The sequence below is a fragment of the Odontesthes bonariensis genome, chromosome 19 (assembly GCF_027942865.1).
Source record: "Odontesthes bonariensis isolate fOdoBon6 chromosome 19, fOdoBon6.hap1, whole genome shotgun sequence".
Classification (NCBI taxonomy): domain Eukaryota; kingdom Metazoa; phylum Chordata; class Actinopteri; order Atheriniformes; family Atherinopsidae; genus Odontesthes; species Odontesthes bonariensis.
In genome coordinates, this window is record NC_134524.1 from 26,056,085 (window position 1) to 26,073,814 (window position 17,730).

Sequence of the window (17,730 nt, forward strand, 5' to 3'; positions counted from 1 at the left end):
TGCCCTCATTTTTCAGACATTCAAGTTACGTCAACAAAGATTACAGAACTCGTCCGCAAGAGGAGACGGACATTGTTCCGCAGCTGACTTTGTAAATCATAATGCAGCATGACAGATAAGACTTTTGTCTTCAAAGTGCATAGATACAACCAGCCTGTTTGACAGAAATGTCCTCTGTGACACTAAGTTGAAAGGAATGTGTGGTATGGGAGGAATTCAGCGGTATGCTCTTTAAAGTGATACTCCGGAGTAGATTCAACCTGGGGTCATTTGAACCGTGATATCCAGCCAAGTAGCCCACCCGCGGTTTTTTCGATATTGGCTGAACATCAGCTGAGTTACTGAGTTATCCCGAATAGCTTAGTACAAGGGTTAATGGATCCTGGCAGTATCTCCAAAATTACCACACTAAAATCACATGCCATGACACCAAACTTCTACAGTAGTACAAATGTGGTCTGTACTCACCAAACAATGCATTTGGAAGTTTGAAAATAGTCCAGGAGTTTATTATTATCAACACAATCCTGATAGCTTCTCTGAAGCTAATGCTGCGTCGACGTCACTTCAGGGAGCTGGGAGCTTGGAAGGGTTGATCTACTACTGTAGACAACAAAGCAAGGCTGCTCAATTTCTCCATTGAGAAAATAATTTCACAACTCTACAACATAAAAATTCATAAAAAAAAACATGTAGAATATAGCATATACTTTGTTGTCTACAGTAGTAGATCAACCCTCATCTTACTTTGAAGCTCCCAGCTCTCTGAAGTGACGTCGACGCAGCTTTAGCTGCAGAAAAGCTATCAGGCTTGTGTTGATAATAATAAACTCCTGGACTATTTTCAAACTTCCAAATGCATCGTTTGGTGAGTACAGACCACATTTGTACTACTGTAGAAGTTTGGTGTCATGGCATGTGATTTTAGTGTGGTAATTTTGAAGATACTGCCAGGATCCATTAGCGCTTGTACTAAGCTATTCGGGATAACTCAGTAACTCAGCTGATGTTCAGCCAATATCGAAAAAACCGCGGGTGGGCTACTTGTCTGGATATCACGGTTCAAATGACCCCAGGTTGAATCTACTCCGGAGTATCACTTTAAGCCCTGGCAACTGTTTGTCAGCCAGTACAGAAACCTAAGTCCATTCTCACAGTCAACAGGTCTGTCTAGGGAGACAGGTTTCTACGTAAAGGATAAGACACGCCCAATAACAGATCCTTTGTCAAACAAAAGATCCTTACACGGCATTCTCCTATTTTACAATGTAAATTGAAGGCATTAGTAATCACATTCATGGACAACTAAAAAACTCTATCTGAGCATCTATATTCAGACTTAAAAAAAAAAACTTTCATATGATTTTGACCGAGATCCGGTTCATCTGGCACAAAACTCAATTCGGTTGATCATTTGTTGTTTTTAACTAAATTAAATCAATCCTACTTTAGTTATTATCTGTGCTCCTTTAAGTAAACATTTTAATTGCGATTACAACATCGTCAAAGTTTTTATTTTTTCTGTCTCCAGTCTATAAAATTTGATGTGTAAATGATTTAAAAACACACACAGTTTACTTAATTGATCATAGCTTTGCTTAGGACCTCCATACGGGTTCCATTAGCATGACAGGCAAAGTAAAATATCGGAAATTGATCTCATTAAATCCAACATTTGATCATTTATATGATCTATGTTACATACAAGCCACTATTGTGCGATAAAATATGATTGGATACATAAAAACCTTAACAACTTTACACTCAAATTTGATATACAGTTAGCAGAAAGAGAAGGAACTATTTATATTTGATATCCCAGAAAGTTAGGATTGAATACTCAGTTTAACAAGATTAAGAATTCCTCTCAGTTGAAGATTACTAACACTGCAATTGAAATTCAAAGAAATATAGCTATTGTAAATGTGTTAATTAAACAGTTTTGAGAAGAACTGGAAGAACAACATTGTGACGATACAAGTGGAACCATCATGCACGATATCAAGCGCTTTGTTCCCTTCTACAGTGTTAACGAACAGGATTTCCAACTTGCTCCCAAGCTCATTCTGTTGGTCACCCAATCACCTGATGCATCTGCTACTGCTGCTGTAGTCATTTTTTAACAAAAGCTAACATTAACTCTTGGGATGTGTTTGAATTGACCACAAGTTCACAATATAGTCCACTAGTAAGTCAGCCATTTTGTTGCGCGGTTCAAAATATTTCAGCTGAGGGTTTTTATTCACTATATAGTGTACTGCCAGCCTGTCACATAGTTTATCAGATGTAGCGTGACGTGTGCTTTTTTTGGTCGACATGGATCGTCATGCACTGTGGCCTGGAGTTGGCAGCTATGAAACTGATGAAGCATGCTAACTTCATGCTAACTCTAGCTACCAATATCCAGCGCAGCCTATTGTTGACGTTCACTACTTGTTATTCAGATTTCCTTAACTATTGAGGATAACTGCCAGGTAAACAATCTCAACCATGAAGTAGTTGGTCTCTTTTGCAGCTTGGACTGCAGGCTGAAAAGTTTTGTTTAAAAAAAAGCACAGTGACCACATTTGAAACCTAAGCTGTCCAGTCTAAACAGTAAGTTACCAGCAAGTTGTAATGTAGCTCGCTTTTTAAACATTTCCATGTGACCTACAACAGTATGGGGCCACCCTGGTTCTAACACTTGTTTCCCAACAGTTATTTTCTTCTGACATTTCATTTCTCTTCATGGATAACATTTATGTATCATTTGGATCATTGTATAATTAGAGCAACTGTCAGTGCTCTTGTAAGTGGATATAGTAGCCAACAATAATAAAAGTGGAATGAAAATGGGGAAAAATACTTTCCTTATGCCAAAGGGAAATTGAAATGTTGCAGTGATCATATTCTTTTAAATCAGTTTTTATAAGCTGTCATTTTGCGTGGTTACTGCTGCTGGCAGGAATGACCTGTACCATTCTGTGTTGAAGCAGAATTGAAGAAGCCTCTGACTGAACACACTCCATTGTTTCACCACTATGTTATGAAGAGGGTGTTCAATATCAGCATGAAAATAATGAACACAATGGACTTATTAACCTCTTGCAGATAATTTTTTCCTTGCTGATTAGAGTAGCTTTAAGACATCAATTAAAGAAAATTAAAATAGAAATAAAAATCCACTATCTGGATGTCAGTTCTTCAATTTGTCAACTAATGACATAAATTATAAATTGATATAATCCAGATAAAATCTATTAAAAAACCAACAAGGCAAACCAGTCTTGTGTCAAAAAGCTTCTCAAAAGTTACTGAAGTATTGTTGTCCATCAATAAAACCAAGTGACGCTCAAACATTACTATCAGGACATATAAACAAGCATGGTTAAAGTATCTTGACAAAGAGCTGCAGTGTGTTCACCGTGTTCCTACAGCTCAATGTGAAGCCACGGGATGAGCCAGGCACCCTGACGGCTCATATGACCAGAGATGAGTCTTCAAAACAGAATGACTTATTCATATCTGCTCTACCTACCCACAAGGACTGTGCTGAGCGGTGGAAGTGTGTGTGTTTGGTATGAACATCTGTCCACAAACATCTTCTGCCGACATTCAGTTTGAGATTGAAGTTCGTGGGAAGACGTTTTCTCCAGAATGAAATTGGCTGCATTTACGTGCGCGGCAATGTTTTTATTTCCAGGATTTTATGACCTTCTTCTGTGTACAAAACACAGTATTTACAAGGTCACATTATGAGTAAACAATAATCAAATTGAGCTTGCGCGTTTCTGTCACAAAATCTGCCAACACCTGCTCCGGCAGAGTTTTTAAGGATATGGGTACAATTAAGACTTTGGATGGAGGGAATACATTGCAATTGCATAAGGAAGGAATGTGAGCTTTGTAACACATAAACAGGAATATGAATGGAATATCCTATCTACACCTCTTGTAATCAACAGAAAAAGAATATTGCCTTTTTTAGATTAATGTCTATCGTTGTAAATAAGGCGCTAATGTGTCATCGGTTTGGAGGCCTGTAGCGGCAAAACGTTGTGCTCAAAGTAACATATTACAATGCCTGCAATAGTATAATGTGCTCATCTTGGGGGAAACATGGACTTGGGAAAGGATGATACGTTAGTGCTTTGTAATGAGATAATCTTAATGATGTTTTCATTGTGCCTTATTTATGGCTAATAAATGATTTACTAATAATGACTTATACAAAATGCAAGGAAGGCCACAAGACTGGAAGCATACAATACATCTTTGGATGGATCTGATCAGAACTCTGTCGTATGAGGTTTGTTCTTTGAGTCATAGAATCCAAGAAAAGAGAGTGTCAGTGACAAAAACACTTGAAGATTTGATTCATGAAACTAATCTTCAAACTTACCGAATTTTCAAAAAGTAGGTGTGAAAAGTAGTAACAAATGCGAGCTATGACAAACAGATGTTGATACATTTGAGGCTAATCTATTGCCGTTTTTTTATAATAAAGCACACTTGAAACTCCACTAAGCACAATAAACCTGCCTCCCCACCTCACTGCTCCTTCCCACCTGTATCTCCTGACTCGAGGGCCGCGTCCTCCCCTTTCTCTTGACACCTAATCCCCGTAAGCCTCCATAATGCTACTGGACAGGGAAAGGAAGTGTAGAGGGGAGAGTTTGTGCTTAATGACCTCGCAAGCCGATTACGCACCATCCGTATTTCACAAACAGTGCCGCAAGGCCTCAAACTCACCCCGGGAAGACAGATCAGGCCATCAGATAAGACACACGAAGCAGTGGGAAAACAGGATGAGACTGTGCTAATGTTTGTCATACATTTGCTTCAGGGGAATAAGAGTTAAACTACCCCTAGAGGGCAGCACAATCATTAGGTAATTACACAACTGCCCTGGCTGGAAGAAATGTGTTACTTGGCCAGTGCTCCCTGGTGGGGTGATTGAACCATGACCTGACTTAAAGACACAAAGTATCCCAGAAGTGGATTAAGAGGCCGCATTAGAGAAGATTAACAAAGAAGCTCGTTCAACAGTGTCCCCCTCCGTGTCTTCTGGTCTCCAAATCCCTCTGTTGTTTAGTGACGCTTGGCACCAGGCTCCAAATAAGCACGTGCAAACATGTCAAAATATCCCCTCCGCTTCTGCGGAGCATCAGTTTACGCTACAGAGCTGTTAGTGCAATTACATTGTAATTGGTGGGATCTATATAAAGATCATCAGCTTTTCGTGTGCTGGCTTTTAACTCCCACTAAGGTTCAACATAGTCCTGCCTGTGACTTACAAGAAAGCATGTTTGATGAAGCAACAGTCTTTGACTGCAGCTGACAGGGTTGCCTCAGACACAAAGCCACAGCTCTGACCACTCGCACAAAATTGTGCAATTGTCCTCTTCCGCTGCATGTATGTGGTGGGGCAAAACTGTTTCCACGATAAAGGTAGGCCCGCCCATGTGTTGAAAGCTTTTTTGTCTCTGAAGCGACATCGTTTCAGGGGAACATGACAGCTTGAAAAAATTGTGTATAGTCAAGAGACAACAGAACAGACTTTGTTGTCAGCTTACACTGAAATTCAGTTTGTATCCTCAAGGCCAACTTTGTCACAATGTAAATTACACTCTAATTATGCTTACAGCCTCCCTCTCCATCTTACCTTGCACATTACATGCTCTATTTCATGTCCACAGTTAAGAGATTTACAAAGTTGTGTGACATGGTACACATTTTTACTCATTCTTCTTCATCGCTGCAGCAGTTTTTCAGAGGAATCTGCATCCATTCGTGCTAATCACACGATTTCAGCTGCTCCGCATTCTGTGAGTGTTGTTGGCTGATGCTCCTCTTCACGACGCTCTTTACATTTTCAAAGGGCTTAAAGGTCATGTACGTCCAACATTGTTTTCCATGTTTAACCTTCACACACTGAGATTTCCCATAGTAGTGCTGTGCGATATGGACAAAATTTTATATCCCGATAACGATATATATCCCGGAATAGTATTTTTTCTTAAAGCTATAATGTGTAATATTTCACGGACAATGAATGTCTCCATGTCGCTCCGCCATTTTTAAACTACGGGATTTGTAGAAGGACATGTCATCAGCTTCGCATTTTCCGTTTCCAATGTGTAAACGGAAAATGCGAAGCTGATGACATGTCCTTCTACAAATCCCGTAGTTTAAAAATGGCGGAGAAACATGGCGACATCCATTGGGGTGTAACACTCTTATGTACATTCGCATGCTGAATATAAAGAATATAAGAACACTGCACTTTTGTGATGGAGGTAATTAATAACGATTGAGGTAATACTTGTGAATGATAAGACTCAAATTTGTTAATAGACAACGTGAAATATTACACATTATGGCTTTAAAATGATATATATATATACATATATATATATATATATGAAATGAATGGCAATATTTGAATAGCAATGGCGTCTGTGATTTTGTGGTGTCTGCAGGACTGCTTGTCATAGTGACCAGCAGTCAATAGTCAATAGGCAATGCCTTTGCTCAACGATTCGTTTGGTGTTTTTTTTTCTTCGTTTGTGGTTTTGAGGTAGTTTGTCGCAGCTTAACGCTGTTTCTGTACTGTTCTTCATGTCATTTAAGTGATAGAACAGATTAGACGTGTTCGAATCGCTGGTAACGACTTGTTGGCGACTTGTTTTGCAAATTACTGTTGTCTGGTCTGTTTTCAGAACCGATTGGAGGAATCAGCGCTGGGTTCTGTTTCCATTGTGTTTTCCATCGTACTCTCCGCCAAACTCCCCGCCAAGCTCTCCGCCTCCGCCATGTTGTTGTTTGTATCCATGCATGCTCCCTTAGCACTGCAGTAAATTAGTCTTTGCGGGTTACTTAAAAATTCTACCGCAAAGAGGTAGTGTTGTTGCAGTTACATTTAGCCTTCATTCATTGTTGATACAACGTGTAACAATGTGTAATTTTAATTTAAAAAAAAAAAAAACGATATAAACAATAGAGAGCTATATCGCACTACAACATATATCGTAATATCGCACAGCACTATTCCATAGTTCCCATAATTATTTCACAACATTATGTTGTGTACATGCTGAAAGGCCGATGTAAGTTTTAATTATTTTTTTTTAAATAATTTTAACTCAAAATGTTTAGCCATTCTTGCATGAAAAGACAAAGCCTTTAGCAGATACTCATTTTGGACCCAATCCTGACATCTGTCGATCTGCTTATTGTAGAATCTATTGTAGAAGTTGTTACACTCCATGAACTGTTCTTTCTTTTTCCTCTTAGCTTTTTTGAGTGTTGCTGGCATCAGATTCTAGATTATTTTAGATTCCCTAAATACAGTGATTGCTTATCAATGAAGAGACACTAAAATAATTATTTCCAAGTATTTTTTTTAATTAAATAAAGGTCAAACAAACTGAAAATTATAGTTCTGTTGCATTGTGGAAAACTTCCCATGTTTTCTAGAAATAGGGTTTGACTGTATGAGTGTTTATGGGAAGGACCTTAAGAAATTCTCTCATCATTTTAAGGAACTGCATTTTAAGGAACGAAAACCATCAGTTTATATTTCGTCTCAGTAAAGTTATCCGTCTCCACGGTTAGTTTCATCATCCCAAGTAGATGTAAATGTGTTAATCATCCATAGCAGAGTATGTACTACTGAAGCTTCCCTCCAGTTCTTTCCTCCACTATCTTCATACTAAAATATTGATTTTATACTCAAGACATGACAACCATGCAAGTTAGACAAAACATTTTATTCGGTCGTCACAAAATGAAATAACTACAGGGATTTCATGCTGTTGTTGGCAGCATTAGGTGCCGATTCGTTGCAGTGGCCATGTTCACTTCTTGCAGCAGCGGTCGTGGGCTGCACAGGTCAGAGCAGCTACCATCACCACAAACTCACTGAAGTCGACTTCAGAGTCTCCGTTAAAATCCAGACCTTTCAGCAGCTTGTCCACCTCGTCTTGGTTCTTTGCTGCCTGTGCAGACGTGTAAAAACCCAGTCAGTATTAGAGCTCACTGATTTGCTGAAAAATGTGCCTTCATCAAGATATTTACATGCTTAAGATATTTCTTTGTCAGAAGTGGCATTACATTGAGACTCATTGTTGATGATCTTTATCAAAAACCCACCGTAGACACAGAATCATAGAAGAGCATCCAAAAATGCACACTTTCAAGTTTCAATGTTCTAGTTCTTATTCATATGGCCTCAAGTGATCACAAAAAACAAGATTATGATCCATAACATGCCTTGAAATTGGATAGTGGATAAATCACATGAGCCTGATAATTATTAACATGGAACCTAACTTCAGTGGCCAGCACACCTATCCCTCTCAGGGGTGTACAGTACCTTGAGCAGTCCAGGCAACTCCTTCTCCAGCATAGTCTTCATCTCCGCTTTGCTGAGCGTGTCCTTCCTCCCTTCGCTACCTGCATATGTATCAAAGGTCTTCATGAGGATGCCCATAGCTGTCTCTAGTTGAGTCATGGCTGTGCTTGACAGGTGGTCGATTCAGTATCAAGGAAAAATCCACACGAGTCGGCAGAGCTGTGGATGTGCAGGGAGTGAACGAAAAGAGAGGAGGCTCTTTTTATACCCTATGAAAAATGGGATTGGGACCAGTGACAAGGCTTTATTTCAAAGGTTAGGCTATTCTGTGTGTTTACAATAGGTGTTGGCTCCAACTGTCCCAACAAAACCTCAGTCCGACAACGCCCAATGTACACACTCTCCAAAAGGCGGTTTTAGTTTTTTACCTGTTGATTTAAAGGGAGGCCTATTCAGTAAATAAAAAGCAAAGGGAATTGACAAATTTTTTTATAAAACTAGAGGTAAACATACACAATCGCTTATTTAATTGTGCAAAGTGTCATTTTCACATAGATATGATAGTGAAAATTTAAACCCACTATCACAACTTCATTGTGGTTGGTGGTTGTCTATACTTCTCCATAGGGGTGGACATGAATCACTTTCAAGTACACATCGTGTTTAGACTTTCCTTTTCTCTTTTGCACCTGCTTTCCTGTAAACAGTTCTACAATACGTTTGGAAAAAAAAAAAAAAAGCATTCTATGCTCACATGACCTACAAGTCAGGCACAGCAATTCTCTGGTTAGATAAGGTAATCATAAAGAGGAATGAACATCACAATCAACCTCAAACAACCTTTGTATTGACCTTACAGTATAGAGTATTACTGCAGGATGCATTTACCGTGTTATATTTTATGATATAATAGGTGCATGGTTTTACAGTATCCCTCATATGTGGTGAATGTGTTTGCACGGGGGCATATGCTTGCGAGCACAGAAGTTCAAGCCACGGAGTAGGAAAGTCCTGCAAAGCGGTTAACACATATTGCAAGACAGTGAGTATACAGCCAACATGCTAGTAGTTTACTGTCAGTTTTATTTGCCTCCATGACTGTCTCTTTGTAGCCATTCACCTCTTACTCAACCTGAAACAGGTTGACTCATTGGGTCAAGAGTCTCTGTGATAACAAACGTCTTGATAAATAGGCAATGCATCTATTTTTGCGCTTAATTTAGGAGTCAACAATTTAATTTTATGACAGCAATTAGTTGTTAGTCATGCCCCTAGAGAAACAGTGTTAGCATGCTCAGAATTTAGCATGCTATATACACACATGTATGATAACTGTAAGCGAAACAGTTAGGAAGAAAGCTAAAGTTTTTAACTTCATTTTAATCCGAGAGACAAACAAACATTCACGCTCCATTTCTGTGCCCCAAGTCAATTTCTGACGAAGGGTCTGAACACCTGAGGGCATTTTTCACTGTCTTGTCAACTAGCTAAAATGCAGCTACAACATCAGGGTGCCCCTAAACACCAATTAGCTTTATCATTTAGAAAAGAGAGACAATGGTGTCATTGTCTTCACCAGTGCTCCACCGTGTAATTCCATCTTGCTCTGTCTCTCCCTTTTAATCTGTATTTGTGATTTGTGTCCCTGTGGGTGAGGCCACTCCTGAGTTTTTGCAGCTGGCTCACCTGCACTTTATCACCTCATTAGCTACAGCTCAACAGCCACAGCCCTCCTCCCAGACTCTTTCCTTCAAGTCATGCTAATGAATGTTATTTGTAGTGCTTTAAGGACAACTTAGTTTCTGTTTGGTCCTAACCTTTTTTCTTTTCTGTTGTACTTCACATTAATCCATACCTGCCAGCTGCCGTGCTCTACTCAAGTGCCACCTACTCACACCCATTGCTACTTTCTTCAGTTCAGCCTAACTGATCACAATGGACCCGGTTTTAATTTTTTTAATGGACTCCAACAACCAAGAGGGCAATCTGGGCTTATTTAGTCAATATCTTCACATTAAATAGTAGAATGCTCATTGGGATGATTTGGTCCTGTAAACCATATACTGTATCTACTCTTATTTATTGCTTTTCTGGAGGAAGTTTACCCAAAAATGTTCAACATCCCCAACAAGTCTCCTTTCAGATGTAACCAAGTACACAAAAACACATCCAAGCACTTCAAATGATGGATTTAAACTCTCTCCTCTCAAGCAAATCTTTTGACTGTAATGTTCTACTTACCACGTTGAACAGTTGTAGTTGTTCGCTAGCTTGGAGCAGCTTCATGTAGCAGCATATAAGCTTTTAAATTCTGATGACGACCTTAAGTGAACACCTGTGGTAGCCATTTAATGCAGGTGGGACTGTCTATAAATGGGCCAGTTCGCCTTCCACATCTCTCTCTTTGCGCTCCTTGCTAACACGTTGCTTCCAGTTGGAAGACGTTAAAGGGGAAGTTAATTTTTTTTAAACCTGGACCTTATTTCTAGCATAAAATACGTTCATCTACTCACTGATAACAGTTTGGTGAACCTGGGTGACGGGTTCCCCTTTTTTCTCCTGTGTACAGTGTTCCCTTGGAACCTGGGTATTTACGGTGTGTATGTGCCTGTCACATACCTGGGTGGCTTGTGTTATTTAGTTTAGACACCCTCTCCCCTCACTAGCATCATCCCACCAACACGCCTCAGCCCAGCATAAGTTTCCCCTTTACTTTTATACTTGATTCTTTTTAAGAAAATTATTTAATAAACGTGCACAACTTTTTAAACTGTGAACCACGTCTCATGCCTCCTGAGTAGGACTTACTTGCGTGATTCTAAACTGATTCTTTGGGTAAAAGTCCCAAGGTGGTACCTAGCACACAGAACCGGTTCCAGGCTATGCTCTCCGTTGTTGGTGAGGAGGCTGTGCAGCGGGAGCTCGATGGCGCTGTGCGAAACGAAAAAGTTTTCCAGCTGATTGCCGCAAAAATGGCAGAGAGTGGTTTCAACCGGACCATGAGCCAGTGTCGTATTAAGCTGAAGAAGCTTGGAGGTGGTTCCAAATTATGGATGTTATTTTTTATTTGCAGTTATTTGCTATTTACGCTTCGGCACGCACTCCGCCCACCCCTGAGGGTCCCCCTTGTACAGTGGGAACGCAAGCTGACCCCAAAGCTATCCGACCCGTACCGTACCGGACTGCATAGTGGAAACGAGGCTTTACTCTTTTCTCCACAACATTAACACTGTGTACACAGACGATATTATATATTGTTTGTGTGGTTCCTCCACTCGCTCACCCCCCCCCCCTGCCACATTCATGATTTCGGGCTCTTGCATGAGAGTTTAACCTACAGTTAGCTAACATGCTAACAGAACAGTCTATTCACATGAATCTTTACTAATAGGCCTACTGCTGTTTTTCAGAGAAACAACATACTGTGCAGCAGTTCTGCTACAGCACTTGACACGTGTACCAAAGCATGTGAGCATTTTCTAAGCCTGTTGGTATATAAAAAAAAAAAACTCCCTACTAACTTTAAATGCAATTCTGCTTTCAGTAATGCTAGCAATGTTTTACTATGAGGGTCTGTGGAAATTCCAGAAAGTGAAGACGCAACTTGAAATTCAGATCACATGTACTCGTACATGGTCTGACTACATGCACACAGCAACTTTGTCCGTCACAAGCGTTCTTTCCACTTCCTGCCATTGACCTATTATACAGCAGCAGTAACACCACACTTTCCACTTGGGGTCCTGATTGTGATCTTTCATTGTGAAAACTGTGACTGTAGAATTGGTATCTCACACCGGTGTAGTGTTGGCAACACAGAACAGAACAAAATTACATATCTCAATTTTAGGCCTATCCAAGCGCCTTGAATACACATTCACCTTTACACAACAAGGATAAACTTAGACCACAAAGATGTAAAATATATATTTATTTTAATAAAAAAAAAGAAAATATTTACACATTTAAAATCATTGATATATTTCGGATAAATGAATACAGATTATATACATGATGAACAGAAGGGAAATGATTCTGGAGCAGATCCTCAGTCACTTCCTTTGGTCACCACTTGCTCAAAGTAGTCAAAGGATTCATACACGGGTACCTGGCACTAAAAGAACCAGAGAGGTACGAGCTGTTATTACAAGCATACTTTCATAGGTGCATCACAGTTTGTGTTGCTCAACAGGCAATTTTTTCTTATCTTAGACACAATTAGGCATAAACAGGATGTCAGTGAGAGTTTTCAGTGACGTTTCAACGCGGGAAGTCCCACAAAATAAATTGAAATGGACAAACAATGTCGCCCATAAGCTGCAGCACTCTGGAAGTGAATGTCCCCCACCGAAGGCTGCTCACACTCACCCACTGTGAAGAGCCTCTGGAGGAACTGGTGCTGTGTTTGTCCATCTCTGCCACCTCAGAGTCGGTGTGGGGAACCTCATAGATCACCCTGGCCTCTTGTGCTGAGTCACACACATAACAGACGCAAGGATTTGCGTTCAGATCAAAATATCATCCAGAACGCTGCTGCTATGTTTTAACCCGGACTAAGAGATCTGAACGCATCACACCAGTTTTAAAATCTTTACACTGGCTTCCAGTCAGTCACAGAATAGATTTCAAAAGCCTGCTGATGATTTACAAATCCCAGAACGGTTTAGGCCCAAAATACATCTGTGATCTGTTCAGAGAATATAAACCCAGCAGAGCTCTTAGATCCAAGGACTCAGGTCAGCTGGTCCAGTCCAGAGTCCAGACTAAACATGGAGAAGCAGCATTTAGCTGTTATGCTGCAAACAAGTGGAACAAACTGCCAGTGGAGATTAAACTTTCACCAAATGGAGACATTTTTAAATCCAGGTTAAAAACATTTCTTTTCTCATGTGTCTATGCATGAAATCTGCACGATATCTTTGAACTTATCTGGACTGTTGCTTGTTTTTAATTAATTTTAATTATTTTATTTGTTTCTCTTTATATTCTTTTATGTATTTGTAATGCTTCTTACATTTCCTGCTGCAATGCTTTTATTTCATGTAAAGCACTTTGAATTGTTTTGTACATGAAATGTGCAATACAAATACATTTGACTTTGACTTTATATCACTGTTTACTTCTTTCTCAAATTTTACCACAACAACAAAGCTATTGTTAATACCGCTTTGTTAATGGCACTTTTTCTCGCATTCCCTCTTTGGCCACAGCTGCAGGAGGTCTGGAGCATCAGCGTCAGAGGGGCATCACGGTTGACTTCCAGTATTTCTACTGTAAAACTGCTGTGACTAAACCCCTTTGACTAATCTGTTCTCATTACTGTCAGCAATTTGCTCACGATGTACCACAAGGTCAAGTTTTTTTGTCCCACACGTTTCCCGCTAAAACGATACCCTGTCGTGACCAGCGATACAACGCCATCTTTGTAGCGATGACCTGAAATTGACTTGAAACTGGAAAAGTCCAAATGCTCTTTTTTGGCTGCCATATGTACAGATAACTAAATGATAACAGGCTGCTATGAATAATCAGAATTTAAATCATACCTTAAAAAAAAACTACCATGACATTCATTACCAAAACCAGAATACATCAGCGCGACCCAAATTATGATATCATGTCCTTGTCTAGAAGTAATTATCCCTATTATGGTTTGATGCCTTTTGTCTCGTGCAGAGCTAAACACTGGGCTCCAGACTGGAAGGAATTCCCTGAAAACTCTTTCTCCACATATTTAGCTCCAATACGTTAAGTTTAAAGCTGCTCGGGTTCGATATTGAATTTGAACAAAGTGTCGACGGAGAGTTGGAATCCTGTCGCAGCCCCCTCAGCTCTCCGGAGCCTTTAAGCGTTTAGAAATTAAATGAAAAAATACTTTATTTATCCGAAGAGGAAATTAGATTTTATACCAAAAGGAAATTGTATAAATACAAAGATTTCCCAACCCACGACTTTTACTGTTCAGTGTAAATTACTTTACTGTTTATCTATCATATGTGTGCCACACCATAGATTTTTCCAAACACAAATAATATGAATATCATCAAAATAATAAACAGTAATAATGAACAGCAGGGCGGAACATTTATCAGCTTCTGATAGGTTCAGTCTAATTCTGCCTGCTCACCAGTGAAAACTTATTACCTTCGTTTAAAGAAAAATGTGTTGTCTGTGGTGTATCGCACGCATGTGATACTTGTTCAGTCAGAGGGGCATTTTAACTCTGTATTCTACAGCTAACAGTCTACAGGGATACTGTGAAAGCTGCAGTCATGTGTTACTGATAAATATGTTTTGAGTTTAAATCATCTGGCTAGCAGAGTGTCATTGAAAATGCATTGAATAAACATTTAAATTAGGGCTGGGCGCTTTAACTCGTTATTATCACGTTAACTCGTTAATTATTTAACGCCGATTGGAAAAAAAATGTATCACGCATTAACGCAGGTTTTATTTTAAAAAAATGTATTTAAAAATAATGCTTTTAACGGATAGGAAAGTTCAGAAAGACAGGAAGGAGGGGGCAGAGAGAGGGGGAACAACACGCAGCACAGGGTTGTCTGATACGGGACTTGAACCGGGGCCAGCTGCAGTGAGGACTAATAGCTGCTTGACCATGGGGCGCCTGCTCAACCCACTACGCCACGGACCACCCCTGTTTTGTGTTTTGATAATAATTTATTATTATTGTAAAAGTCTCTTGCTGTCTGCTGCGGAACCGGAAAAGAAAGTAATCGGCGGATCCACCAAACATGGAGAAGGATACGGAACTTTTAATCGACCATTTTCATTTTAAAGTTCTTCCAGACGGCGGAGTCGACAGAACCAAAGTCATCTGTAAACACTGCCAAGTTGAATTGTCTTCTCAGCGTAGTAGTTCCAGTCTAAAAAAATCACTTAAAGGCAAAACACACAACTGATAGCAACAAGTCATTCAAGGAAACAGACAGTGGAGCGAGGCTTCTACATAAAAACTACAGAAAGATGCTGATGTTAAAAGTGTGTTTGCACAACAAATGTTATGGCACTTTCATTCATATGGCAGCACATTTAAAATAAAACTAAATGCTAAAAGCTATACACTACTTTTGAATTCATTTTTGGATTTTGCGTACAAGTGCAATTAATCGTGATTAATCAGGGAAATCATGTGATTGATTAGATTAAGAATTTTAATCGTTGCCCAGCCCTAATTTAAATGCATTCAGTAGTAATGTCTCTTTTAATGGCCCAGTGAGTCTCACTGTGAAGGGACAGCTTTCTGCCAAAGAAAACCTCCCGTGAAGCTTTTTACAGCATCTTTTAACAGACATAAACATTATTTTAAAACACCCTGAATCCCGCTCAATTTGGTCTGAGGCTAAATGGTGCAATTTTTTTGCCAAAAACTGGCAAAACAAGAGAAAGGGTAAGTGAGAAAATATGGGTTTTGTGAGGGTTTATCTGAGGGAATAAGTCTACTGAGTTTCCGATGCATTATATGTTAGAATATTTCTTTTTTTTACCTTGGTTCCTTCGCACAGCGCAGAAACAGATGAGAGCAATGAGGAACACTGGCACCACTACACCCAGGCCGATTATCACTGGGAATTGGAGACTGCTTCTCAGATCTTGATCTGGATGTGAGAAAAACAATGAGCACAAATTCTCACTGACAACACATTTTTTGGTGCCAAAATAATGATTTGTGGGAAAGGAAAAAAACAAAACATGCCACTTTTCAATGTTAAATTAACAGTAAAATTAATTCTATTCATGGTGATTCCAACACAGATCAAGTCCCGTACAAATGTCTATCCATAAATACAGCACGGTTGGCCTCTTAGTGTTCTGTCTCTTACCTCCTGTTGTGTTCTGATCTGGTCTGACTGTAACGGTGATGACTGTACCGCTACCTTCAACTGTAGTTAAACGTGGTATGTCTACAGTAACGCTGCAGATGTATCTCCCTGAAGCCTCAAGTTTGATTTTTGGTAAAGTCAGAGTTGAACAAGAATTTTGAGATTCTTGAGAGTTATTCCTGAAGGTCATCTCCTTAATTTCTGTTTGATTTTTCATCCATTTCACTCTCCCGCTTATAAATTCCTTCGTCCAGCAGCAGTCAATGGTTGCTGTCTGCCCCTCTGTGACAGTGACATCGGGTTTCTGGCTCACAGCAAATGTGTCTGATGAAGCACCTGTAAAGAGACACAGTGGAAATGAATAAGGCAAGTCACCAAAAGACACTAATGTTATCAGATTTCCGAGGCAAAACCATTAGCTTGAAATAGCAGGTTTCAGTCAAAAACGTTTAAACAACCCTAAAGGGCACGTTGTTTTAAACACATCTTAGTTATTGAACCATAAACCCAATAAAGTGGTGAATCTATGAAAACATTTTTTTTTAAATTAGCCATCACACTTGTGTCAGTTTGATTTTACCTTTTCAATTTTATCGCTTGAAAAGATTTAAACTCCATATCTGAGATAGAAGAAGGAGCTCAAAACGTTACATTTCCTAAACACTGACTTCACCGTCTAGTCTCGGCACAAACATAACAGGGTGACCACACATTTATGCTTTACATGTCCATAAGTTTTTACCCCAGATCTGAACCTTGTTTTTGCCTCTACGGGACAAATCGGACGTTAAATAATGAATATGTTGTGTTCCTACTTACTCCACGATGAGGGAGCACAGAGAGAGCCAAGAAGCAGAACGCTCAGTGAAAGCTTCATCTTTCCACACTGATTCATCACTGAACACTGACAGTCATCTCATATCGCGCTTAGAGTCCCACCCACCTCACACTCACACTTACACGTCCTCTTTCAAAGTCAGTAAAACCACACTGCTGTGTTCCTTCCTTCTTCAGACAGAAGGCGGCTGCAGATCGGCTTTAGAAACTTTGGCTGAGATTCTCTCTTCTTCTCACGATGGTGTTCGATAACACAAGTGGTGTGGACGAGTAGCTTTACCTGCATTCACAGCTCAGCTCCGTGAATGATGTGCATTGCTGTGAGTTTTCGTCAGTACGACCGGTAGTAGAGGATCAATTGTTACGTTTGGCCTGTGTTTCTTCACAACAACAATCCCTCAAACCATAGTCAACGTTTTTATAACCTTCCACTTGAAAAAAGATTCCTTATCAGCAGGTCAGAGTAGGTTTGGAATTTTAAAAACATGACATTTCTACTCATGATGAACCAAAAAATGTGGAAGAAAGACTGCGGCCTAATAAAATCAATAATTTTCTCAAGGGGTAATCCCCTCCTCTCATAAGACAAAGTCTCAACCACTGCATTAACTGTTCAGTGCCTCAGAATAACCCCTCTATAACAGCAGAATGCAAACCTTTTGAATGAGTTGATTTTCGGAATCTTTTCCCTCACGGATAATTATGGGGTTGTAAAAA

The 17,730-nt window shown here is 39.6% G+C and overlaps 2 protein-coding genes across 3 annotated transcripts; both read right to left on the bottom strand.

Moving 5' to 3' along the window:
* Window positions 1–7,732: 7,732 nt before the first annotated feature.
* Window positions 7,733–8,604, bottom strand: LOC142368817 (protein S100-P-like). Its single transcript, XM_075451006.1, has 2 exons — window positions 8,357–8,604; window positions 7,733–7,979 (listed from the first exon to the last, which is right to left on the bottom strand). Exons 1-2 carry the CDS (start codon window positions 8,492–8,494, stop codon window positions 7,839–7,841), a joined length of 279 nt encoding a protein of 92 aa, XP_075307121.1. The 5' UTR covers window positions 8,495–8,604; the 3' UTR covers window positions 7,733–7,838.
* A 3,643-nt stretch (window positions 8,605–12,247) lies between these two features.
* LOC142368799 (uncharacterized) lies at window positions 12,248–17,091 on the bottom strand. Of its 2 annotated transcripts, none has more exons than XM_075450979.1 (5): window positions 16,996–17,091; window positions 16,180–16,512; window positions 15,841–15,951; window positions 12,704–12,804; window positions 12,248–12,449 (listed from the first exon to the last, which is right to left on the bottom strand). In XM_075450979.1, the coding sequence occupies exons 1-5, from the start codon at window positions 17,069–17,071 to the stop codon at window positions 12,384–12,386; spliced, it is 687 nt and encodes a 228-aa protein (XP_075307094.1). In that variant the 5' UTR covers window positions 17,072–17,091; the 3' UTR covers window positions 12,248–12,383. The 2 variants fall into 2 exon arrangements, with proteins under 2 accessions (XP_075307094.1, XP_075307093.1); XM_075450978.1 differs by having other exon boundaries at window positions 16,177–16,512.
* Window positions 17,092–17,730: the final 639 nt, after the last annotated feature.

Excerpts from the sequence above, each read along its gene's own strand:
- LOC142368799 (XM_075450978.1), bottom strand. The coding sequence starts at position 17,071 with ATGAATCAGTGTGGAAAGATGAAGCTTTCACTGAGCGTTCTGCTTCTT. Across the intron at positions 16,513-16,995 it reads CTGTGCTCCCTCATCGTGGA|GTGCTTCATCAGACACATTT; the intron begins GTAAGTAGGAAC and ends GTCTCTTTACAG. Across the intron at positions 12,805-15,840 it reads CGCTGTGCGAAGGAACCAAG|CACAAGAGGCCAGGGTGATC; the intron begins GTAAAAAAAAGA and ends TGTGTGACTCAG.
- LOC142368817 (XM_075451006.1), bottom strand. The coding sequence starts at position 8,494 with ATGACTCAACTAGAGACAGCTATGGGCATCCTCATGAAGACCTTTGAT. Across the intron at positions 7,980-8,356 it reads AGTTGCCTGGACTGCTCAAG|GCAGCAAAGAACCAAGACGA; the intron begins GTACTGTACACC and ends ACGTCTGCACAG.